The sequence below is a fragment of the Fonsecaea multimorphosa genome (genome assembly GCF_000836435.1).
Source record: "Fonsecaea multimorphosa CBS 102226 unplaced genomic scaffold supercont1.10, whole genome shotgun sequence".
Classification (NCBI taxonomy): domain Eukaryota; kingdom Fungi; phylum Ascomycota; class Eurotiomycetes; order Chaetothyriales; family Herpotrichiellaceae; genus Fonsecaea; species Fonsecaea multimorphosa.
Window position 1 is genome coordinate 900,020 of NW_015971644.1, and position 19,426 is coordinate 919,445.

Genomic DNA, 19,426 nt, shown 5'->3' on the forward strand with positions numbered 1-19,426 from the left:
TGTTGGTCTTGGTGGTGTTGCAAGAAAACTATCCCCAGACCTAAGCCGGCAGCAGGTTTGATTCTGTCATTCTTGACACTTTTCCAGACTAGAGTTTACAATCAATTCCACAGAAATGATGGCTTGGAAGCTGGATGGAAAGGTTGCGATTGTGACTGGGTGCGCATCGGGCATTGGCTTGACAACGGCAAAGCTCTACCTTGAGGCGGGCGCAACGGTCTTTGGCATCGATGTCTCGCCATTTCCTGAACCATCTCCTTTCTCTACAGCTCTATCGGAGAAGTTTTATTTCCACAAGGCGGATCTGACAGCTCCCGAAGCCTGCGATGATTCGGTGGCTGCGTGTCTGTCAAAGACGGGGAAAAATGTTGATATCCTGGCAAATGTTGCAGGCATTATGGATAGCTTTGAAGCTGTTCACAAAACCAAGGACACGACATGGGATAGATTGATGAGCGTCAATGCCACAGTGCCGATGAAGCTGATGCGAGCAGTCTTGAACCAAGGAGGGATGCTGGAGCAGAGATCAGGCCGAATCGTTAATGTCGCCAGCAAGGCTGGCCTGAGTGGAGCCGCAGCAGGGTTTGCTTATACAGCTAGCAAACACGCCCTGGTAGGTGACATCAATGTTCATTTATGTTCGACCGTCACCAATCAGCTGCTCACAACATGATGTGTCTCACCCATGATTGTGCGGCCAAAGATCAGAGCAATAGTCAGTTAACAGATTCTGGCAACTCAGATTGGTATGACCAAACACGCAGCCTGGCGATACCATCACGATGGAATCCGAACGAATGCAGTGTGTCCGGGAGGTATGAAGCTTGCAATACGGCTTTGCTGGGTCATTTTCTCACCTTTTGTTTGCAGGAGTTCCTACTAATATCAAAGATTCCATCCGGAAAGAGAACTTGGACCAAGAATCCTTGAGTATCATGACGTACGAATTGCCTTCCGTGGCCCTGTCCTGATCCATCTCGGCAGTCTCATACATGGACAGATGAGCTGACTTTAGAGAAATAGGCCATTCCATCAGTTGAATCACGCCCGCGACGGAAGTCAGAGTATCTCCACAGATGACATTGCGAATATGATCCTTTTCCTTTCGGTCGAAGCATCCCGAAATGTCAACGGGGTCATAGTCCCCGTGGATAATGCGTGGAGCGCCTGCTGAGCATCCGCCTTAGGCCATCCTCCCATGTTCGAAACAAGAGTAATACCTCCAAGGAAAATCAGATGCCAGCGGCCTCGTCGAGGTGGGTGGCTTTGTGGAGCATTCCGCAGTCCAGCCACTTGGGCACATCTCCGCAGGCGGAAAAGGATAGCCGATGCCAAACGCATGGCGGAATATCGGCGGAAATCACGGCGGAATAGAAGCCAATGAGCTTTTGGCGGATCTAGAGCTGCCGGAGCCCACAATGCAATAGAGCCTGGCGAGTGAAACGAGCAATTTGACTCAAGGCCAATTCCTGACTCCTGTCTTTGCATTACCCATCCCGGTTCGTACGGGCGTTTTCTTTTTGTAATGGCCCGATTCTAGTCGATTGATCTCATTAGGCACGACTTCACGTGCACATTGGCTCACATGGATACCTCGGCGCTTTCTGTCATAATTGGCACATAATTTGCTTGGGTAGGTGGCACTTCATCAAGGCTACGGCAAATTCCTTGCGGTGCCTCTCAGAGAAGTCCGGTGAAGATGCTAAGCATCGACGAAGTGCGAAAGCATAATTATCAAGAGTCTTGCTGGGTCATCATCCATGGATTTGTGTATGATCTTTCTGACTTCTTAGACAAGCATCCAGGTGGTGCAGCGTCAATTCTGAGATATGCAGGCAAGGTATGTTGAGCTCAGAGCTGAGCAGTCAGACATGGTTTTGAAGTGGGCTAAGAAGTGCGCAGGATGCAACCGAGGAGTATGATTCTATCCATCCACCCAATACAATCGACAAGGCGCTACCGAAAGGTACCTGTATCAAGTCCGTGACCGAATGGATGGTTACTAATATGGGACAGACAGACATCTCGGTCAAGTAGAACAGCCCGTCGCGGAGACCGGGAAAAGGGATGCCAAAGTTGATGGCGTGAGCGGTGTGAAAAGGCAAGGCCTTCTGCCTATTGAAACCTGTCTCAACTTGAATGATCTGGAGCTTGCAGCAAAAGACGTCCTCTCTGAACGCGCATGGATATACTACTCATCTGCAGCGCAAGACCGGCGGACCCTCGGTCATAATCTGGATGATTGGAAGCGAATACGTTTCCGACCGCGGGTCATGAGGAATGTGAAAAAGGTCAACACTCGCCGAACCATTCTGGGCTTTCAAAGTAGCCTCCCATTCTTCATTGCACCCTGCGCATTGGCAAGACTGGGTAATCCAGATGGAGAACTGTGTCTTGTACGAGGGGCAGCTCGAGCCAATATTCCATATTGTCCCAGCAACTCTGCATCCGTCTCCCACGACGCGCTCGCAGATTGCCTTGCTTCAGAGGGGAGCGGCGGATGTCTCTTCTTTCAACTGTACGTGAAAAGATCTCAGAAAGAGACTCTCGACAGCATCCGCCGTGCCCGAGACCTGGGATACAAAGCGCTCGTCATTACTGTGGACACAAACGTGGTTGGCATCAGAGAGGACGACGACAATTTCAAGATACGGGAGGCTCTGAAGAACGGTCAGCAACATCTCAGCCCTTGGAGGGCCGCGTGGTCCAATCCCGATCCCGACGCAGTGCTGCGCGCACCTCACTCATCAACACTAAACTGGGAAGACTTGCACTGGATCAAGGACGCATGGCAAAACGCCGGACCTATATGCCTGAAAGGGATCTTGGCGGCCGAGGATGCACAAATCGCTTGTGACTATGGCGTCGATGCTATCTACCTGAGCAACCACGGCGGACGGCAGCTGGATTCGGCAACTTCTGCCCTGGCAGTGTTGATGGAGATTCGACGATTGTGTCCTGAAGTATTGACCAGATGTCAGGTCCTCCTAGATGGCGGTGTCCGCAGAGGAGGAGACATTCTGAAAGCTCTTTGTCTCGGGGCTGCCGGCGTCGGGCTGGGGCGACCCTTCATGTACGCTCTCAGTGCCTATGGTACGGAAGGCGTACACAAGGCCATCGAAAGTAAGTTCATGTTGTCGACGGGCCACCATAACACCTATTTCCTGAAACCCTCTGACATTTCAATGCCCACCTGAATTGCACGCTAACTCTATTCTTTGAGGGACAGTGCTCAGCGACGAAATCGAGACTGGAATGCGGCTATTGGGCGCCACGAGTCTGGATGACCTGAGTTCTTGTATGGTGAATACGCGCGAATTGGAGATTCTAGTTGCCCAAGGTATCCCAGAATGGGAGAGCGGCAAGAGCAGGCTTTGAATTTCAATTTCGAGTTCCAGTATATGTTGTACAAATCAATATACACTATCTCCTGGAAATACATTCAAAAGGACCAGGAAAATGTTCTGATGACAGTCAGATCTTTGAGGGCCAATCACGGTCTCGTGGTAAAATTACTCTGCAGTTACTATGTCCATGAGTTATGCAGATGTGTGCTTCATATTGTATCTTTATCCACTATGAAGTTCGGACACATGTGCAAATTCTGCGCGAGGAGGAGGATTCTACTAGCTCGGCGGAAGTCTAGAAACATACATCAAGTTAGTCTCTTGTATAGACTGAGAAGTGCCTGTTGGAGCATGCTTCCCACTGTCGAGAGTAAATCCATCGGCGTGATGGCTTCGTCAAGACCTAGAACAACGCTATTGAAACTTCGTTGTACCAGATACCCCCTTGGTGTCTCCTCGATGTCAGACGATTCGCCTGGTTCTCCCGTATCCTTGCCCCTTGCAGGGTTAATTCCGGCTCCACAAACCTCTGGCCTGCCAGCGTCGCGAAGATTTCCATTTTCCGCAGGTCAGAAGTTCCGGGAGTCCATGGGTCAGGTTCCATTACTGCATAAGAGACTAACTAAGCCCGTATTTTAGTTCTCTTTTCTTTTCCGTTGATGGAGGGGTGCCTGATGGAGCCCATCAGCTCACGAAAGCGACCCGCCTCTACCCCGCAACCCCGTTGTCCACGTTAACAATCTGCATTGTCTGGATCGCGGAAAGCCCAGGGGTCAAAGTCCCTTGCTCGAAGCTCCCCTGCATTATTTTTCCCCGCATACCTGTGTTTGTTTCACTCTCAGTTCTTCATTCCTTGTCACACGGTATCTTTCTACTGAGGGCAGGAATCGCGCCCACCGCTCGACTTGGGGTTTCCAATTGTCCTTTGCGCAACAACAGCTCAGACCATGACTCCTTGCACTACAGATCCGCAATCTCGAGCCTCTGCGGCATGTACCGCCTGTCGCAATCGGCGCACAAAGGTTGGTTGTGGAAGATCTCTTGATAAGACTCTTCCATATTGACGAATAGGTGATATAGTGCATCGTGGACCTCGGACAAACATCCTGCGACTATTGCCAAAGCAAGCGCATGGACTGCACCTTCCAGGCGCTCGATGATCGTAAGAGGTATGTTGCAGCCGCACATTGTCAATAGTTCGCCCTCGGAGCCCGGGTCTGACTGTAGTAGACCAAAGTCCAAGGTTTACCTAAACTCACTGCTCGAAAATATCCAAAATCTTGAACAACGACTACGGGAGGCTGGACACGAGCCTCCCCAATTCCAGCATAACGTCACCCAAGCTCAAAAGCCAATGCAGCAGCATCGTCGAAGCATGACTCTGAATGACGAACAATCTTCCAAAAGTACACGTTCAATGATCGAGAAGTCTCGGACTCTGTCTTTCAACCGCGCTGAAGAAGACTCATCACACAGAGGGTTCGAGGAAGAAGTCATACATGGCTCACCTGCTTCAGCAGATGCCGCCTTAGAGACTGTTCGAGATGAATCTGCTCTTGATACAACCAAATGTCAGAATTCAGTGCGCCAACGAAGCGCTTCTGAACCATATCAGCTCAACAACGGACAGAGTACAGTCTGGAGTCTAATCTATGGCCCTGACCGGTTTATATATGACAGAAGGAAAGGCCGTATCCACTACTTTAGTCCTTCGACCTGCTACAAGAGATATCAAAGTTCCGACGACCAAGCACTCCTTGAGCCGTCGCCCGTGGATAAGCACTCTTACAAAATAATCGCGGATCTCCCCACAGATTTAGAGAGCTATCTCATGGACCTCTTCTGGAGACGATACAACAGCACGCTATTTGTCGTTGATCAACAGCCATTCTGTAATGATCAAGCCAGTGGAGGCTCAACGTACTACTCTGGTTTCCTCCATCTTGCCTGCCTGGCCATGGGTTTTCTATTTGCAGACAAGACCCGCCTGGGCATGCAACAAGTGACCCTCAGCGACAACTGCAGTGTTTTCCAGCGAGAAGCTAAATTTATTCTGGATAGGGAGCTCGAAGATCCTCAGGGTCTTCCTATCATCCAAGCCATGCTAGTCTTGAGCGATGTGGAATGTGCCTACGGCAGGGATGATCTGGCGGCAATGCACATAGCCACTTCCTGCCGTCTTGCTTTCGATTTCGGACTCAACCTGGACTGTTCAAGATTTGGACTGTCTGAGGCCGAGATAAAATTTCGGAAAGGCTTACTGCGTTCGTGCTTGATATACGATCAGGCTTGGGCGTTATATATGGAACGGCCAACCAACATGAAAATTGCCGACATTTCCAGCTCCTGCCTGGCCAACCGCATCTCTCACGTCGTAAACGGAGCTGCAGTATTACAGGGGAAGTCGATGAATGAGTCGGTACCTTCGCACGAAGATCTTCACGGACAGATATTGGATGCCTTGCTTGAGCTTTCGGAGCTCAGTTCGAGGATCCAGGCCCTAGCACAGCCAAGGCTTACGTTTGGGAGAATTGCCGATGAAGATCGCTTGATAGACGTCGCAGCGTTGGATGCAAAGTTGAAGGCTTGGTATTCCAACCTTCCTCGACGTCTTACGTGGACGGAAGAAAATATCAGAGATGCGCCACGTCTCTTCTTTATAATGCAGTAAGTCGTTCGTTGGAACGTTGTTTTCTCTCGAAATTTACACCCTGTTTGTGAAATTTGCTACCTCTTAGCCCAGATCTGACACAACCTTTATCTACCTCTTATGGTTTTGGCTGACAATGTGCCAAGCCAGCAATTCTATGTCGCTCAAGTCAATCTTCATGGGCCATACGGACGCTACGAGGACGCGCTTGGAGTCGAGCTCGACAAGTCTCAAGTATATGGCAGAAGCGCCGGTGATGACGGTGATGTTGGCGCCTTGCAGCATCTGGCTCGCTCTATCACAATGAACGCAGCCATGAAGATTTCCCAAGGCTTTTCGACCTACCGGCAAAGGTTCGGCACTTGCGAGACAGGCGTCTTCTCTCTTCAACAGGGGGGGACCGCTCTCCTGGCGTTGATGTCTACCACCAAAGTCAGTAAAGAGGCAGGAAAACGCAACTCTGGACTGAACCATCTTTACATGCTGACAGAGCAACTGCGAGAGATGGCTCAGGTCTATAGTCCAGCCGAGGTGATGTGCCGGGTCGTCAAGCATGAGATGGACCGGCTCGAGATCGACTTCAATGATTTGCCGACACCACCCGATACGCCCATACATCCCTCCTCACCGTCAACAGAGAAGATCGGCCGACGGCCCAGCTCTCAGTATCCTTCGCACTCAGACCCTGCAACGAAGCGACGACGTTTATCAAATCATCCGGATCGTTCTACAACCACCAACGCACCGCATCAAGACACTGCTCTGAATCAAACCACATCCATGTCCGAGATAAGCTCCTCAGACCAACATAGTGCTGCGAGAGTTCAGGTTTCTGCGCCACAAGCGCTAGGCTTGTCTCAGGACCAATCTTCTGCGACACTGCCCACCGATGTCCTCGAGCCTTTAGATCCCATTCCTGATCCCATTATCGATCTGAACGACATTCAATCCTCTTCTTGGTCGGTAGGCCTGTCTGACATCTCAACACTATTCGACTTCCAAGGCCACGACCAGATAGTCGACGATATGCTCCTCCCTTTTTGCCCAGATACTCACTATCTACCGCCGGAAAGTGACATGAACCTGAGGACTATGCCGGATGCTATGCGATACGGATAGTTTCAATCCTAATTTGCGAAAGACGGCCATGTGGATGCCGCAGGTTGCGTAAATGTGCATATAACAAGGACTGCTCTGTTAGTCTGGCTACGTGGCTGCTGAAATATACACCTTTATACCCAGAGACAATCAACTCAGGCACCCGGCTGCGTCACATAGTATCCCAAGTCCCGCACCTGCTCCTCCCTGCTTGTCTTGCCGTTACCGAAATAAGAAAAGCGGTTACCCGTTGTATATTTGATGTCCCAGTCCTCCCACCGCGGCTCCGCCATCGCTTCCAGGAAATGTAGCGCGCTCCCGGGCCATGGTCCCCAGACCTTGCCATCGACTTGACCGTTCTTGTACCACGATCGACAACCACTGGTCCATGTTAAATCTTTCATCAAAGAGTCCTTGTACTCTTGGAAGTCGTCGACTGCCTCCTGCTTTGGCGAAACGGATTTGATTCCTTGCCGCTGCACCTTGGCAACTAGCTCGAAGATGTAGGACATGGTCCGCTCGAGGCACGGCACGAATGTGCCATTTGCAAGAGGACAGTTTGGGCCGGTTGCAACTTCGTTAATAGCCTTTGTCAGAAGAATCTCTCAGGAGAGGCCAAAGAGCGCGCTAGGCATGAAATACTCACAGAAGAAGTTCGGGAAGCCAGGTGCGGCGATGGAGAGGTAGGACTTGGGCTCATCTTTCCAGACCTCTCTCAGTTCATCCTGTTCTCCCACGACAGTGAAAGCAGGTCGAAAGGATGTATCGAATCCCGTAGCGCACACAATAGCATCGATGTCCGTATAACGTGTCCCATCCTCCATCTCCAGACCGTCTGGCGTGATGTGCAGAATCTGTCCGGTTTCCACCGTCACATTATCTGCAGCAAGGGACTCGAGATAATTGTGCCCAGGAGTAACTCTAAGCAGAACGTTGAGCACTGGGGTCATCGATCCCAAACGAAAGGGATTACGCAAGGATTTCCACCTACCTCCGACATCCCACTGCAAAGTTCGGGACAAGCTTGTCAGCGAGGTACCCTTTGTCCCCCAGCCTCTGTTTCATACTAGCACGGAAATGCTGCATTGCGTCCTTTTGTAGCTGGGACTCTTTGTAGAACAGGTCAAAGACCTGGTTCATGGTGGTTTCGACCCGTTTTCGATACTCCAGGAACCCCTTGGGATCACTTGCCCAGGCGGATTTCTGCTGCTCAGTGAACACTTGCTCGCGACCCTCGGGAGCAAACTCTTGGCCAAATTCGGGAGTGATCCAGGTTGGGGATCGATTGAACGATATCAGGTGGCTCGCAACTGGGTATCGAGAGGAGGAGTCAGCTAGAACAGGTGTGATGATAATCTGGCTAGCACAGGCGGATAAATGATCTACATACCAGCGCGTAGAATTGGCACGATTTGAATAGCCGACGAACCATTTCCAATCACTGCAACCTTTTTCCCCGTGAAATCAAATGAGTCGTCCCACCTGGCGGAGTGGACCTTGTGGCCCTTGAAGGTATCGAGGCCGCGAATGTCAGGCCATTTCCACTTACTGTGCCACTTTCATTTAGCTCGTCTTCAGGAGGAGGACTGTCCTCTTCGATGGGGCCCTCTCACTCACTTGAGAAATCCAGTTGCATTGATAACCACTTCAGCCTGGTCAGTGAAAGTGCGTGACTGGGCCAGGTCCTCCACCTCGAGCTGCCAAACGCCCTGCTTCCTGTCCCAAACAGCTCCGACAACGCGGTGATTAACGCGTAAAAAGTCATACACTCCGTATGCTTTGGCACGTCCCTGGTAATATTCGCATATCTCTGGAGCCGTCACATAGGCTCGAGACCAATTCGGATTGCCTTCCCACGAGAATGTGTATCCGTGTGCCGGGACATCACAGGCGCAGCTGGGTGTATTCACAGTGTCAGCATCAAAGCACCTCGTTTCAAGCCGGCCTTGGCTCTCAGAACACGCACCCTGGATATCTATTCTCTAGCCAAGTTCCGCCTACATCGGCATTTTTCTCGTATATCGTCAGACTGACCGGGAGACCTTGGAAGCGTTCTTTGAAAAGCTTGACTGCGGCGATACCTGCGATGCCTGCTCCGATGATGATAATCCGTAAAGCACGAGGCTCACCGAGTACATGCTTTGGGTATTCGAACTCTTTGGGGGTAACATGGTTGCCGTTCACTTCTGTTGCGGCGGTGGGAGTCTCTGAGACGGAGCCGAGCGTGCTGCCCTGAGATATTGCCATTTCTGCAAGCCGTAACAGATATTGTGGATGTAATCCGAATCAGGGGTCCAAGGTGTCAAGATATCTGACGATAATAGTCCCGAAAGACGGGTCAGTTGGGTCAGGGCGCCAGTTAATCTCTAGGAAGGCACGACATTCAGCTACATCGGAATGTTCCTCGGTGGTGTTTCGAAAGCATTTCTCCGCCAATACTACACTTCATCGTCTGGAATCTGATTTAGAAGTCGGTGGATGACTTTGACTGAGTAACGATGGAAATTCCCGTGATTGGGTGAATCTCGGCGCTGCAACATCTATTCAATGGAATGCCGCGCTGCAAGTAATCCAGGCCCTGGGCGGAGTAATCGCTCTTCACCCTGCAGTACTACAAATGATCAAACTTGCAGAGGCGGAAATACGCGGAACGTGAGAGTACTACTAGTCTCTCATTGCGGTGTAGACTCTTTGGGATATCTTGGAGAACTATAGCCTCTGCAGTGCGGAAGGTCCTAACCCTTAACCTTGTCTTCGGAGATCTCCAGAACCCCCTTTTTGATTGTGCCACCTGGAATACCGGAAGTGGCCCTAACGGTTCGAAGTCATACAGCAGGAAATAACCAAGCCAGAGCCTGTTGGTATCCGAATTTACATAATTCCAGAAGATCGTCAAGGCGAAACTACGAGTTCAGGCTGCGAACCTGGGCTTAAACAGTCTAGCTTGAAACAGTGAATAACTAGAATGGCTTCTCTGGATGGTAAAGTGGTGAGTGAAGTTCTCCCGAAACCACCTGAAAGGAAAGCTGTCAAAAAACAAACTAAATCTTGCTCAGGTTGCCTTGACGGGCGGTGCCAGTGGCATTGGTCTGGAGACTGCTAAGCTCCTTGCGGAGCGTGGGGCAGTTTTGTCCATCGCAGACGTCAATCAGCAGGGTCTGGACGATGCTCTCAAGGCTCTCAAGGGAGAGAAACATATCGCCACTGTCGTCGACGTGCGCGACGGCGTCCAAGTTGAGAACTGGATTGAGAAAACAAGGCAGCAATTCGGCAGATTGGACAGCGGAGTAAACCTTGCTGGTGTGGCGCGGATGCAGGCGCCCATCACACAAGGGACCGACGACGACTGGGACTTCATGATGGGCGTCAACGGCAAAGGCGTCTTTCACTGCATGAGAGAGCAGTTGAAGCATATGACAAGTGGAGGAAGTATCGTGAGTCCCTTTTGATATGTCCACTCCCTCCCTCCACGGAAAAAGCGACTTGCTTCGATCCATATTCGATCGAGAAAGCAGTGTGTCGAGTTCTAAAACTTTTTTCAGGTCAATGCTGCAAGCATCCAGGGAATGATAGGTTGCGCAAACACGTCCATCTATGCGGCCTCCAAGGCCGTGGTCATCAGTATGACAAAATCGGTGGCCAGAGAAGTAGGTCCACGCAATATCAGAGTCAACTGCATTGCTCCAGGTAAGCTAGACATAAATCTCTGCTCATGCCTCCAAGTTCAACATATGTGCGTTCATGGATGGTTACTGTCACATTGTCTTCGCTATCCGTCAATGACGCTGACAGAACCGTGTACTATCTCAATAGGCGTCGTCAAGACCCCTTTACTGGACCCATTCGAAAAAGGTGGTCAAAAGGTCCCTACTACTATGCAGTGCTTTGACAGACAGGCTCATCCCATAGAGATCGCCCGAGTCATTGCTTTCCTCGTGAGCGATGAGGCATCCTATGTCACTGGCAGCAACTACCCAGTAGATGGCGGCACGACGGCCTGAAGTTGAAAGGGAAGGAAGTCTAACATATGTGGTCCATGCATAGCGGTGTTGTCCTGCCCCATTGTCGAGACCTAGCTTGAATTACATGATTGAAGGCTTCTCTGCTGTGTTTTCATTGAGGCTATCTCCTACCACTGATTGCTGTGGTCTTCGTATTGACTGTGGTGTCAGGATCTAGTGTCTTGTTTACTCATGCAGTTTGATCCAGCTGATGTGTCCGCTTTGAGAACCAGGCGTGCCGCGGACCTATTTCAGAATGATCGAGACAATCTCAAGGTCCTGGGAGAGCAAGATCTAGACTCCTTGATCAGTAGATGCGCCTGGCAGTTGCTAGGTACATGGTCGATGGGGACTTGCCAGCTTTACCCCAGGACCAAGCCTACTGCCAGGGGGAGTTCATGCTAAAATAGGTTAGATGAATTTTTCGTTGCCAATCATAGTATTTTCCGCCATTCCTCGAGCTCCACATCAAGATTTCCGTCTTTTCCGATGCCGGCCAAAGGAGGTACCTAGGTGGTAGCGTTGTTGGCAGGTGTGGGCCTACGGGGCACTGGGGTCAATTCGACCTACACATTCCCCACGGGGTGATCGTGGATAAGCGCAGATTCCAGAGTATGGAACGCATATTGCAGCCATCACGAGCCCCTGGCGGTCCTTTGTAAAGCTCTTCAATTGATATGTCAAGGCTGCTCAGTTTAAAATTACCGCTAAAAAGGGGGAGTTTGAATGCAGAACTCGATCCTTCAGGATACTCCACGAGTACTTGACAAGATATGCCTTTCGCTTTTTGTTTGATGGCTCACAACCAATCCCATAGGTATGGCAGCGAGCTTCAGCAAAAGTCGTACGCGTAATCTATCGACCACCAAATAGAGGATTTCTTTGATTGGGAACCACACGCTAGGCGGAAACGGCGGACACGGCTTGAGATAGCTTGAACTTATCGTGCGGAATGAGGGGCCTCGACCACAACCTTTGAGAAACGTGAGCGAGGTCTACGGTACACCTGATATTAGCATAAATCTTCTTTACTCACTGTACAAAGCTTTACTATTCCCCATATCTTTCGATAGTCTTGACGGATGCTGTCGTTTCTCATCGATTAGTTTGATTAAATTGATCAATTGATTAACTCAAGTTCGTAACCACTCCTCCTCATTCAGGAAGTATTGTCACTCCGTCTACTCAAGATGGTGAACAGAGGCCAAGATGTGTCGCCGCCGACAGTGGAGGCGCAATCGATCGAGCCAACAATCTCGGTGGAGAGGCGAAAGCGCCATTTCGGGCCCAGGATGATCTTCAGCGTGGTCATCATGTGTATGGGGACCCTCACTTATTCCTACGGCGCGGGAGTCATCGCAACCACCATTGGACAGCCGTCGTTCTACGCCTACATGAAGCTCGACAACGGTGCTCGGACATCCTCAATTATCGGTGCCACAACATCGCTTTACTATGCCGGCGGTATCTTTGGTGCCTTTGGCGCCAATTTCGTCGCGGACCGCTGGGGACGCAAGGCTTCGATCTACACTGGCGCCCTCACTTCGCTTGCTGCAGCGGCTCTCTGCGCCGGCTCCGTTCACATTGCCATGTTCATTGTCTTCCGGTTTCTGTACGGAGTTGGCGGCTTTATGTTGTTGATGACGGTCCCTCTGTGGATCACCGAGGTTGTGCCAGCAGAGGTTCGCGGCGCGTTCGCTCAGTGCCACGGGGTGTGCACATCTCTCGGTTATTTCCTCTCCAGCTACGTGGGTGTGGGATTCTACACGAACGGATCTCTCAAAGGGGGGCAGGATTCCTGGCGAGGCCCGCTAGCCATCGGCGCTATTCCGCCCATCCTCTTCCTCTGCAGCCTGTGGTGGGTGCCCGAATCACCTCGATTTCTGCTGCTGAAGGAACAAACTACCAAGGCCTGGGAAATCGTGCGCAGGTTCCACTCGGCGCCGGGAGACACAGATCACCGCTACGCACAGATCGAGATGTTTCAGATGAAGAACCAGATCGAGTTGGACCGCACTCTCCCTACCTCTTGGCTCTTCATGTTCAAGACGCCGTCGATGAGGAAGCGCATGTGCATGACTATCTTCATCGTTTTTGCAGTCTTGTCTAGTGGGAACCTCTGCATCGCCACCTATGCTACAGTGATCATGAGTCACTCCGGCTGGGATTCACTGGCGCAGTTGAACATCCAAGCTGGAATGATGGCAGCTGTTATGCCCGGTATCTTTGCTGCCATATTCTTCACCGAGAAATTTCGACGCCCGACAATGGTCATGATCGGTCTCCTCGGAATGACTGTTGTCCTCTCCTGTTACACAGGCGTGGCCGCAAGCGTCAATCTGGACGCCCAACACAAGGCAGCCCAAATTGCGTGCGTCGCCTTGCTCTATCTTTTCCAAATTTTCTCGGCCACCTTCACGGAAGGACCATTGTCATATTGGGCAGCCGAGTTCTATCCCACACACCTACGTGCCCGGGGTCAGACCATCCAGGTAGTGAGCTATGGTGCCTTCAGCATTCTCTGGGGCCAGTCCGGACCCACGGCGATTTCTAATATTGGCTGGAGGTTCTTCCTAGTGTTTATCTGCATCACGGTCGTGACTTCCTTCGTCATCTACTGGTATTTTCCCGACACTCAGGGCAAGAGTCTGGAGGAGATGGCTCTTTTGTTCGGTGATGATGACCTGGTGGTTGTCCGGCAACAGGATATCCACATCGACGCCGATCATCACCTCGTGGGTACAGTGCACAAGGACAAGGAGGGACAAGCCATCATCGTGAACTTGGAGGATATCAACGATGCTAGAGAGTCAGCATAGTCAGCTGCCTTGTGTTCAACCTTGCGTGTCGGGTATCTCAGACAAAAATGGTCATCCCAGTGTGTTGGAGTGTCAATCGTATGGTAGAGTGACGTGAGATAGAGAAATGCCCTGCGGAACAGTCTGTCTGATCGTGAGGTGATTACCAAGGTAGTTATCAAGAGAGCTTTACGACAAGCGTTTCTCACATTCCTTCCACGTGGACGATCTCCCCCTCGTGCCCCTTCCACTTCGACCTATTGCATTAATTGATAGCTTTCAGGTTCTTCCGCAGATGATATGTTCAGTATTGTACGAAAGAGCCGGCCGGATGAAGACATCCTCTTTCTTTTGTTGATTGCTCCGCTCAGGCTCAATTATACCGATCACTCCTATAACAGTCTTCACACTACTTACGTATCTTGCCTCCTTGATCTTATCTGTTGTCCCAGTCTGTCAATATCTGCGCGAGAGCTTCAACACAACATCTTCATCACCTCAGCTCGGTGCTGGACTTTCCGACCTGAGATTAAAAAGATAGAGGAGGGGCTGTACACACTCATTCTGAACAACTCTCTGCCCGTGCCGCAACAAACACCATGATGGACGTGCAATCGATTTCCGATCACCTGGAAATCACCCAGCGCATGATGCTCTGGCCCGAGATAGTCGACAGCATGTCTCTCGACCGGCTGCCCGAGCTGTTCCTGCCCGACCTTGTCTGGGACTTTGGCAGCGGGACCGTTGACCACAGTCTCGCGGCGGTGAGATCACGGATCGAAGCGCACTTCGACAAGCCGGGCTCGTACTGCGGCGCCACTCGTCACGACCTCTCCAACCACACAATCACGTTGGCTGGCAATGGCGACCAGGCTGAGTCCAAGGTCAACGTCTTCGCAGCGCACGCCGGCAAAGGGCCTTACACCGGACAAGTCCAGCTTACCTGGCTCACGTATCAGGACAAATGGAGGCGGGTGGGAGGCAAATGGTATATCGAGCATAGGACGTATCGCATCCAGTTCACCCATGGGCCTGATGATATCGTATACAGCACTGGGAGGGAGACTTGGGCGGAAGGCGATCATCGTCGTGAAGGGTGATGTGGATGCTCATCAGCTTTGATGGTGGCAGAGTGTCACGGAAGGCGAAGGCGCTGGCTTTGTACTTGGCACAACAGATGGTATTCGTTACGCTCTCAAAAATCTAGCTACAACCAATTCATTCATCGACCACGCTTGCGCCTGCCACAGAAGCAATGCTCTATCATTCAGATGTAAACATCGGGGTATAGAGACAAATACTTGCACATCATATCGAAGAGAACTCGCACAGTTTCTATCCAGACCGGCGCTAAGAGCTCCCTCCCCCCTCCCAAAAGAAGCCACTGATCCGACAGATTCTACACTAGTCTGAGTTCTTCATTCGGACATTGCATTAAAACTAAGCATACACTCCGGAGAACGCCATCTCCCCAAATGCTCGGAATCCTTAGCTCCCTATGAGACTACAAATGCCAGTCGTCTCCTTTTGTTCTTGCACTTGGCATCTTTTCAAAGACCAAAGATGAATTCCGCCTACTCGAGGAGCTCATCCTCAACTCTTGATCTGGATGGAAAGTTTCCGCCAGACACTGCATGTGCGCGTGCTTCATCAGCGTATCACTTTGATTGGCGGAGTCTATCAAGGGTAAGTGGGTGGACTGAGATTCGAGGAGGGAGTTTGCAGATAAGGCGGATATACCGTAGCCTAATCAACTCCGCCCAAGGCTTAGCTGGGAAATGCAATGCTCGAAAGCAACATGCTCAAAACGAAGCCGCATCAAGAGTATGGTATGTATGAGACACAGTCTATCATTCTTGTCACGAGCATACCACACCCAGAAAAAAAACAGAGACTATTCCCTGTCTTCCCCAAACTGCTCGATTGCATTTGTCGAACACCCATATCAACAATATGGGATCCATGAGCCCTGAGAAAAACTGGGAGGTGATGATCGTCGGCGGCGGGTTTGGCGGCATGTATCTCCTGCACAAGCTGCGTCAGTTCGGGTTCGACGTGCACCTGTACGACGCGGCGAGCACGTTCGGGGGCACCTGGTACTGGAACTGCTACCCGGGCGCCCGGGTCGACTCGATCGTGCCGACATACCAGTTCTCGTCCGACGAGACGTGGGACCAGTGGGAGTGGAGCGAGGCGTACCCAAAGCGCGAAGAGCTCGAGGCCTACTTCGCGCACGTGGGCAAGCTGTGGAATCTGCACGCGGACGCGACGTTCAACTCGCGCGTCGTGAGCGCGCACTGGGACGTGTCTCACAAGGAATGGGTGTGCGAGATCTCGAACGATCAGGAAAACACGACGACCATCGTCAAGACGCGGATACTGCTCTTCTGTGCGGGTCTCGCGGCCGTGCCGTACAAGCCGCCCTTCAGGGGAGTCGACGACTTCCAGGGAACAATCTACCACACATCGCGATGGCCGCGCCAGGGAGTTGATCTCAAGGGGAAGCGGTGCGCCGTGATCGGCACCGGAGCCACGGGAGTCCAGGTGATCCAAGAAGTCGGCCCCGTCGCCTCGCGGCTTACCGTGTTTCAGCGGACGCCGAACATGGCACTACCAATGGATCAAGCGCCGCTGAGTCGAGAAGAGAACAACAAACTCAAAAAGGAAATGCCCGAGATCAAGGAGCTCGCCAAAGCCACCTGGGCCGGATTCTTGTACTCGTGGCACGACAAGGCCGCGATGGAGGACAGTCCCGAGGAGCGCGAGCAGTTCTACGAGGAGCTGTGGAAGAGAGGTGGCTTCGGGTTCTGGGTGGGCAACTACAAGGACACCTCGTTCACGCACGAGGCCGCCGACGCGGCGTACGCTTTCTGGCGCAAGAAGACGGCCCCCTTGATCCAAGACCCGTACAAGAGGGAGAAGCTCTGTCCCGAGAAGGCGCCCAACCCGTTCGGCACGAAGCGCATCTCACTGTACAGGACGTACTTTGACGTCTTCAACCTCCCCACCGTGGACCTTGTTGACGTCAACGAGAACCCGATCGACGAGATCACCGTCAGGGGGATCAAACTCCAGGACGGCACCGAGATCGAACTGGACGTCATCATCTTCGCCACAGGCTTCGACACCATCACGGGCGGCCTCACGCACGTCGACATCCGCGGGACGGACCCGTCCTTCACGCTGGGCGACAAGTGGAAGAAGGGCTGCCAGACGTACTTGGGCATGTGCAGCAACGGATTCCCCAACCTGTTCTGGGTCTACGGCCCGCAGTCGCCGGGCCCGTTCTCCATCGGTCCCAACTGCATCGAGTACCAGGGTGACTGGCTCACGGACATGCTGCGCGATCTGCGCCGGGACCGGGTCACCACGATCGAAGCCACGCTCGAAGCCGAGCAGAAGTGGAGGGAAGGCATCCTTGCCGCGGGCGAGATGGGTCTCTTCAAGTACGCAAAGAGTTGGTGGTTTGGCGCCAACATCCCAGGAAAGCCCAGAGAGTGTTACAACTACATGCTGGGCATGCCGCAGTACAGGAAGACATGTGGCGAGGTTAGGAAGAATGGGTACGAAGGGTTCCAGCTAAAGCAGGGCTAGGCTAGGTCGCGACGTCACGTCGTTGGACAGTGCATACCGACATTGTATATAGGACACGGGCAATTTTCACTCGAGACTTGGGACTTGAATGATTCCTCCAAGCCTCGTGCACGAATGAACGAAAATAATCCGATTCCCCATGTTCAACCTTCCTTCCCGCCCTCTCGATGCCATGAGGGACTAGTTCATCATGAACAAAGAGGTATCAACCCTCCCCTCTAAGTCAAGCCTCCCACCCCTTCGACGCCAAAAGCTTCTTAACCCACGCCGCAGACTGTTTGAAGTACTTCGTCGTGGCTTCCAACTGGGGAAACGTGTAGAATCCATGAGGCAGGCCCGGGAAAAGCTCGATGTCGACGGGAATGCTAGAAACCAAAGAGTCAGCCAGAGGAATTATTAACCTGCAGCCAGATTGCTTTTGCGTCGTCCAGAAAAGCAGCAGCCTTGACGAGTCACTGAGGACCTACCCTGCTTCTTTCAACCTGTCGGCATATGCGAATTCTTCGTCGCGTAGTGGATCCAGACCACTTATTTGGATTACTAGAAGCGAAGGTTTCCCCTCAGGGTCGGGGTTAGCCAGGCACATCCTCCCAAGGCAAGGAGGCAATCTCATCTGAGGCCGTAGACTCCCGACGGAAATATAACCCACACGCAGGAGGCAAGCCCTCAACCTTCTCCACCAACAGTGGATTCGCATAAACATCCGCTCCAGTATTGGGATAATACTCATCCCAACACCTCAACATATTCTCCTCCCCCAAGATCGACGAATACTTATTCTGTTCGAAACTGTTATACTCGAACCCCTTGTCGCGGGGGAAGTATTTCGGGTGACACAGGACGGGACTGTTGAGGAGCTGGCCGATAATCCCGTCTTCGTGGTTATCCCGCGCCATGATGGGCAGGACGGCGGCCATGTTGCCGCCCGCGGAGGAGCCGCAGGTTATGATCATGGAAGGGTCGATGCCTAGGGTTGAGGCGTTGGTTTTGCACTATTCCACAGAAGGCAATTAGCACTTGTATTGGAGCAGCGAAGGGTGGTTCTCTTGATATGATGTAGGTGCTGGGATGCGAGGACAAGCTGTGAATAGAGAGATCACAACCAAACAGGATGTTTCTGGTGCCATGCACAAGAATGCGAAATCATTCCTTTCTCATCAGGCTTGCTGATCAGGTCGCGCGACCCTGCGAGGCTGGAATTGTCAGGGGTCAAGGGCCCATCAGTCAACGATACCATTTTGAGCATCTCGTGACAAAATCCCATCACCTCCGAGAGCGAAATGATGTTGCCATCTCGTGGAAATAATAGCTCGAAGTTCACAAAATGCAGGGACGGTGTGTAGAGTAAAGTATGCACATGGTTGCAACTCACCCATATGAATGCATCGTAGTAATCGTTGATCTGCTGCGGGAAGCGGTACTTGGGCGCTCTAAAAAATCCCACCTTAGCCCTGCCTTCACGATCAAACACACCATAACTCCTCATGATACTCACAGTCTATACTCAACACTAACCACCACCGCGCCGGTTTCTTTCGCCGTGTACCGACAAACGCCCTCCTCGACAGCATGGTCGCCCATCATCCATCCGCCACCATGCGCAACCAACATCATCGGCGCTCTCTTCCCCCTTTCGCCCATCCTCTCTAGAATCTCCTTGTTCTTGTAAATCTTGAGCTCCGCCTCGTGGCCGTCCCTGAAGGGAATCGTCTTGAAAGTCACCTCCAAATCCATGGGCGTGCCTTCCGGCATGACGAGGGGGTTCGACAGCCATGCTTCCTGGTACTGAGAGGGAGGCAGGTCCCAGAAGATGCGGAATCGGGCGTCGCATTCTTGTTGGATGGGGAGCCAGACGGGGTCGATCTGGGAGAGCCAGGCGTACTTGAACTTCGTCGTTGTTGGAGACATGGTGAGGATGCTGAGCTCTTGTCTAGCTCC

At 51.9% G+C, this 19,426-nt stretch overlaps 9 protein-coding genes across 9 annotated transcripts; 7 read left to right on the forward strand and 2 right to left on the reverse strand.

Annotated features, from left to right (window-relative positions):
* Window positions 1-115: 115 nt before the first annotated feature.
* Window positions 116-1,174, forward strand: Z520_05908 (uncharacterized protein; the record flags this gene model as incomplete). Its single annotated transcript, XM_016776411.1, has 4 exons — window positions 116-613; window positions 743-815; window positions 871-940; window positions 1,024-1,174. The coding sequence occupies 4 exons, from the start codon at window positions 116-118 to the stop codon at window positions 1,172-1,174; spliced, it is 792 nt and encodes a 263-aa protein (XP_016632730.1).
* Window positions 1,175-1,699: 525 nt separating this feature from the next.
* On the forward strand, window positions 1,700-3,378 carry Z520_05909 (uncharacterized protein; the record flags this gene model as incomplete). Its single annotated transcript, XM_016776412.1, has 4 exons — window positions 1,700-1,840; window positions 1,903-1,966; window positions 2,017-3,123; window positions 3,230-3,378. 4 exons carry the CDS (start codon window positions 1,700-1,702, stop codon window positions 3,376-3,378), a joined length of 1,461 nt encoding a protein of 486 aa, XP_016632731.1.
* A 916-nt stretch (window positions 3,379-4,294) lies between these two features.
* Z520_05910 (uncharacterized protein) lies at window positions 4,295-7,116 on the forward strand (the record flags this gene model as incomplete). The annotated part of the gene is made up of 5 exons (XM_016776413.1): window positions 4,295-4,369; window positions 4,428-4,516; window positions 4,575-4,929; window positions 4,978-6,014; window positions 6,144-7,116. The coding sequence occupies 5 exons, from the start codon at window positions 4,295-4,297 to the stop codon at window positions 7,114-7,116; spliced, it is 2,529 nt and encodes an 842-aa protein (XP_016632732.1).
* A 134-nt stretch (window positions 7,117-7,250) lies between these two features.
* Window positions 7,251-9,342, reverse strand: Z520_05911 (uncharacterized protein; the record flags this gene model as incomplete). The annotated part of the gene is made up of 6 exons (XM_016776414.1): window positions 7,251-7,669; window positions 7,742-8,016; window positions 8,087-8,405; window positions 8,486-8,643; window positions 8,713-8,991; window positions 9,062-9,342. The coding sequence occupies 6 exons, from the start codon at window positions 9,340-9,342 to the stop codon at window positions 7,251-7,253; spliced, it is 1,731 nt and encodes a 576-aa protein (XP_016632733.1).
* Window positions 9,343-10,060: 718 nt separating this feature from the next.
* Z520_05912 (uncharacterized protein) lies at window positions 10,061-11,096 on the forward strand (the record flags this gene model as incomplete). The annotated part of the gene is made up of 4 exons (XM_016776415.1): window positions 10,061-10,084; window positions 10,152-10,529; window positions 10,638-10,782; window positions 10,909-11,096. The coding sequence occupies 4 exons, from the start codon at window positions 10,061-10,063 to the stop codon at window positions 11,094-11,096; spliced, it is 735 nt and encodes a 244-aa protein (XP_016632734.1).
* Window positions 11,097-12,286: 1,190 nt separating this feature from the next.
* On the forward strand, window positions 12,287-13,915 carry Z520_05913 (uncharacterized protein; the record flags this gene model as incomplete). The annotated part of the gene is made up of 1 exon (XM_016776416.1): window positions 12,287-13,915. One exon carries the CDS (start codon window positions 12,287-12,289, stop codon window positions 13,913-13,915), a length of 1,629 nt encoding a protein of 542 aa, XP_016632735.1.
* Window positions 13,916-14,493: 578 nt separating this feature from the next.
* On the forward strand, window positions 14,494-14,994 carry Z520_05914 (uncharacterized protein; the record flags this gene model as incomplete). Its single annotated transcript, XM_016776417.1, has 1 exon — window positions 14,494-14,994. The coding sequence occupies one exon, from the start codon at window positions 14,494-14,496 to the stop codon at window positions 14,992-14,994; it is 501 nt and encodes a 166-aa protein (XP_016632736.1).
* Window positions 14,995-15,847: 853 nt separating this feature from the next.
* On the forward strand, window positions 15,848-17,488 carry Z520_05915 (uncharacterized protein; the record flags this gene model as incomplete). Its single annotated transcript, XM_016776418.1, has 1 exon — window positions 15,848-17,488. One exon carries the CDS (start codon window positions 15,848-15,850, stop codon window positions 17,486-17,488), a length of 1,641 nt encoding a protein of 546 aa, XP_016632737.1.
* A 223-nt stretch (window positions 17,489-17,711) lies between these two features.
* Z520_05916 (uncharacterized protein) lies at window positions 17,712-19,396 on the reverse strand (the record flags this gene model as incomplete). Its single annotated transcript, XM_016776419.1, has 5 exons — window positions 17,712-17,853; window positions 17,956-18,028; window positions 18,138-18,480; window positions 18,861-18,918; window positions 18,984-19,396. The coding sequence occupies 5 exons, from the start codon at window positions 19,394-19,396 to the stop codon at window positions 17,712-17,714; spliced, it is 1,029 nt and encodes a 342-aa protein (XP_016632738.1).
* Between the last annotated feature and the right edge of the window lie 30 nt (window positions 19,397-19,426).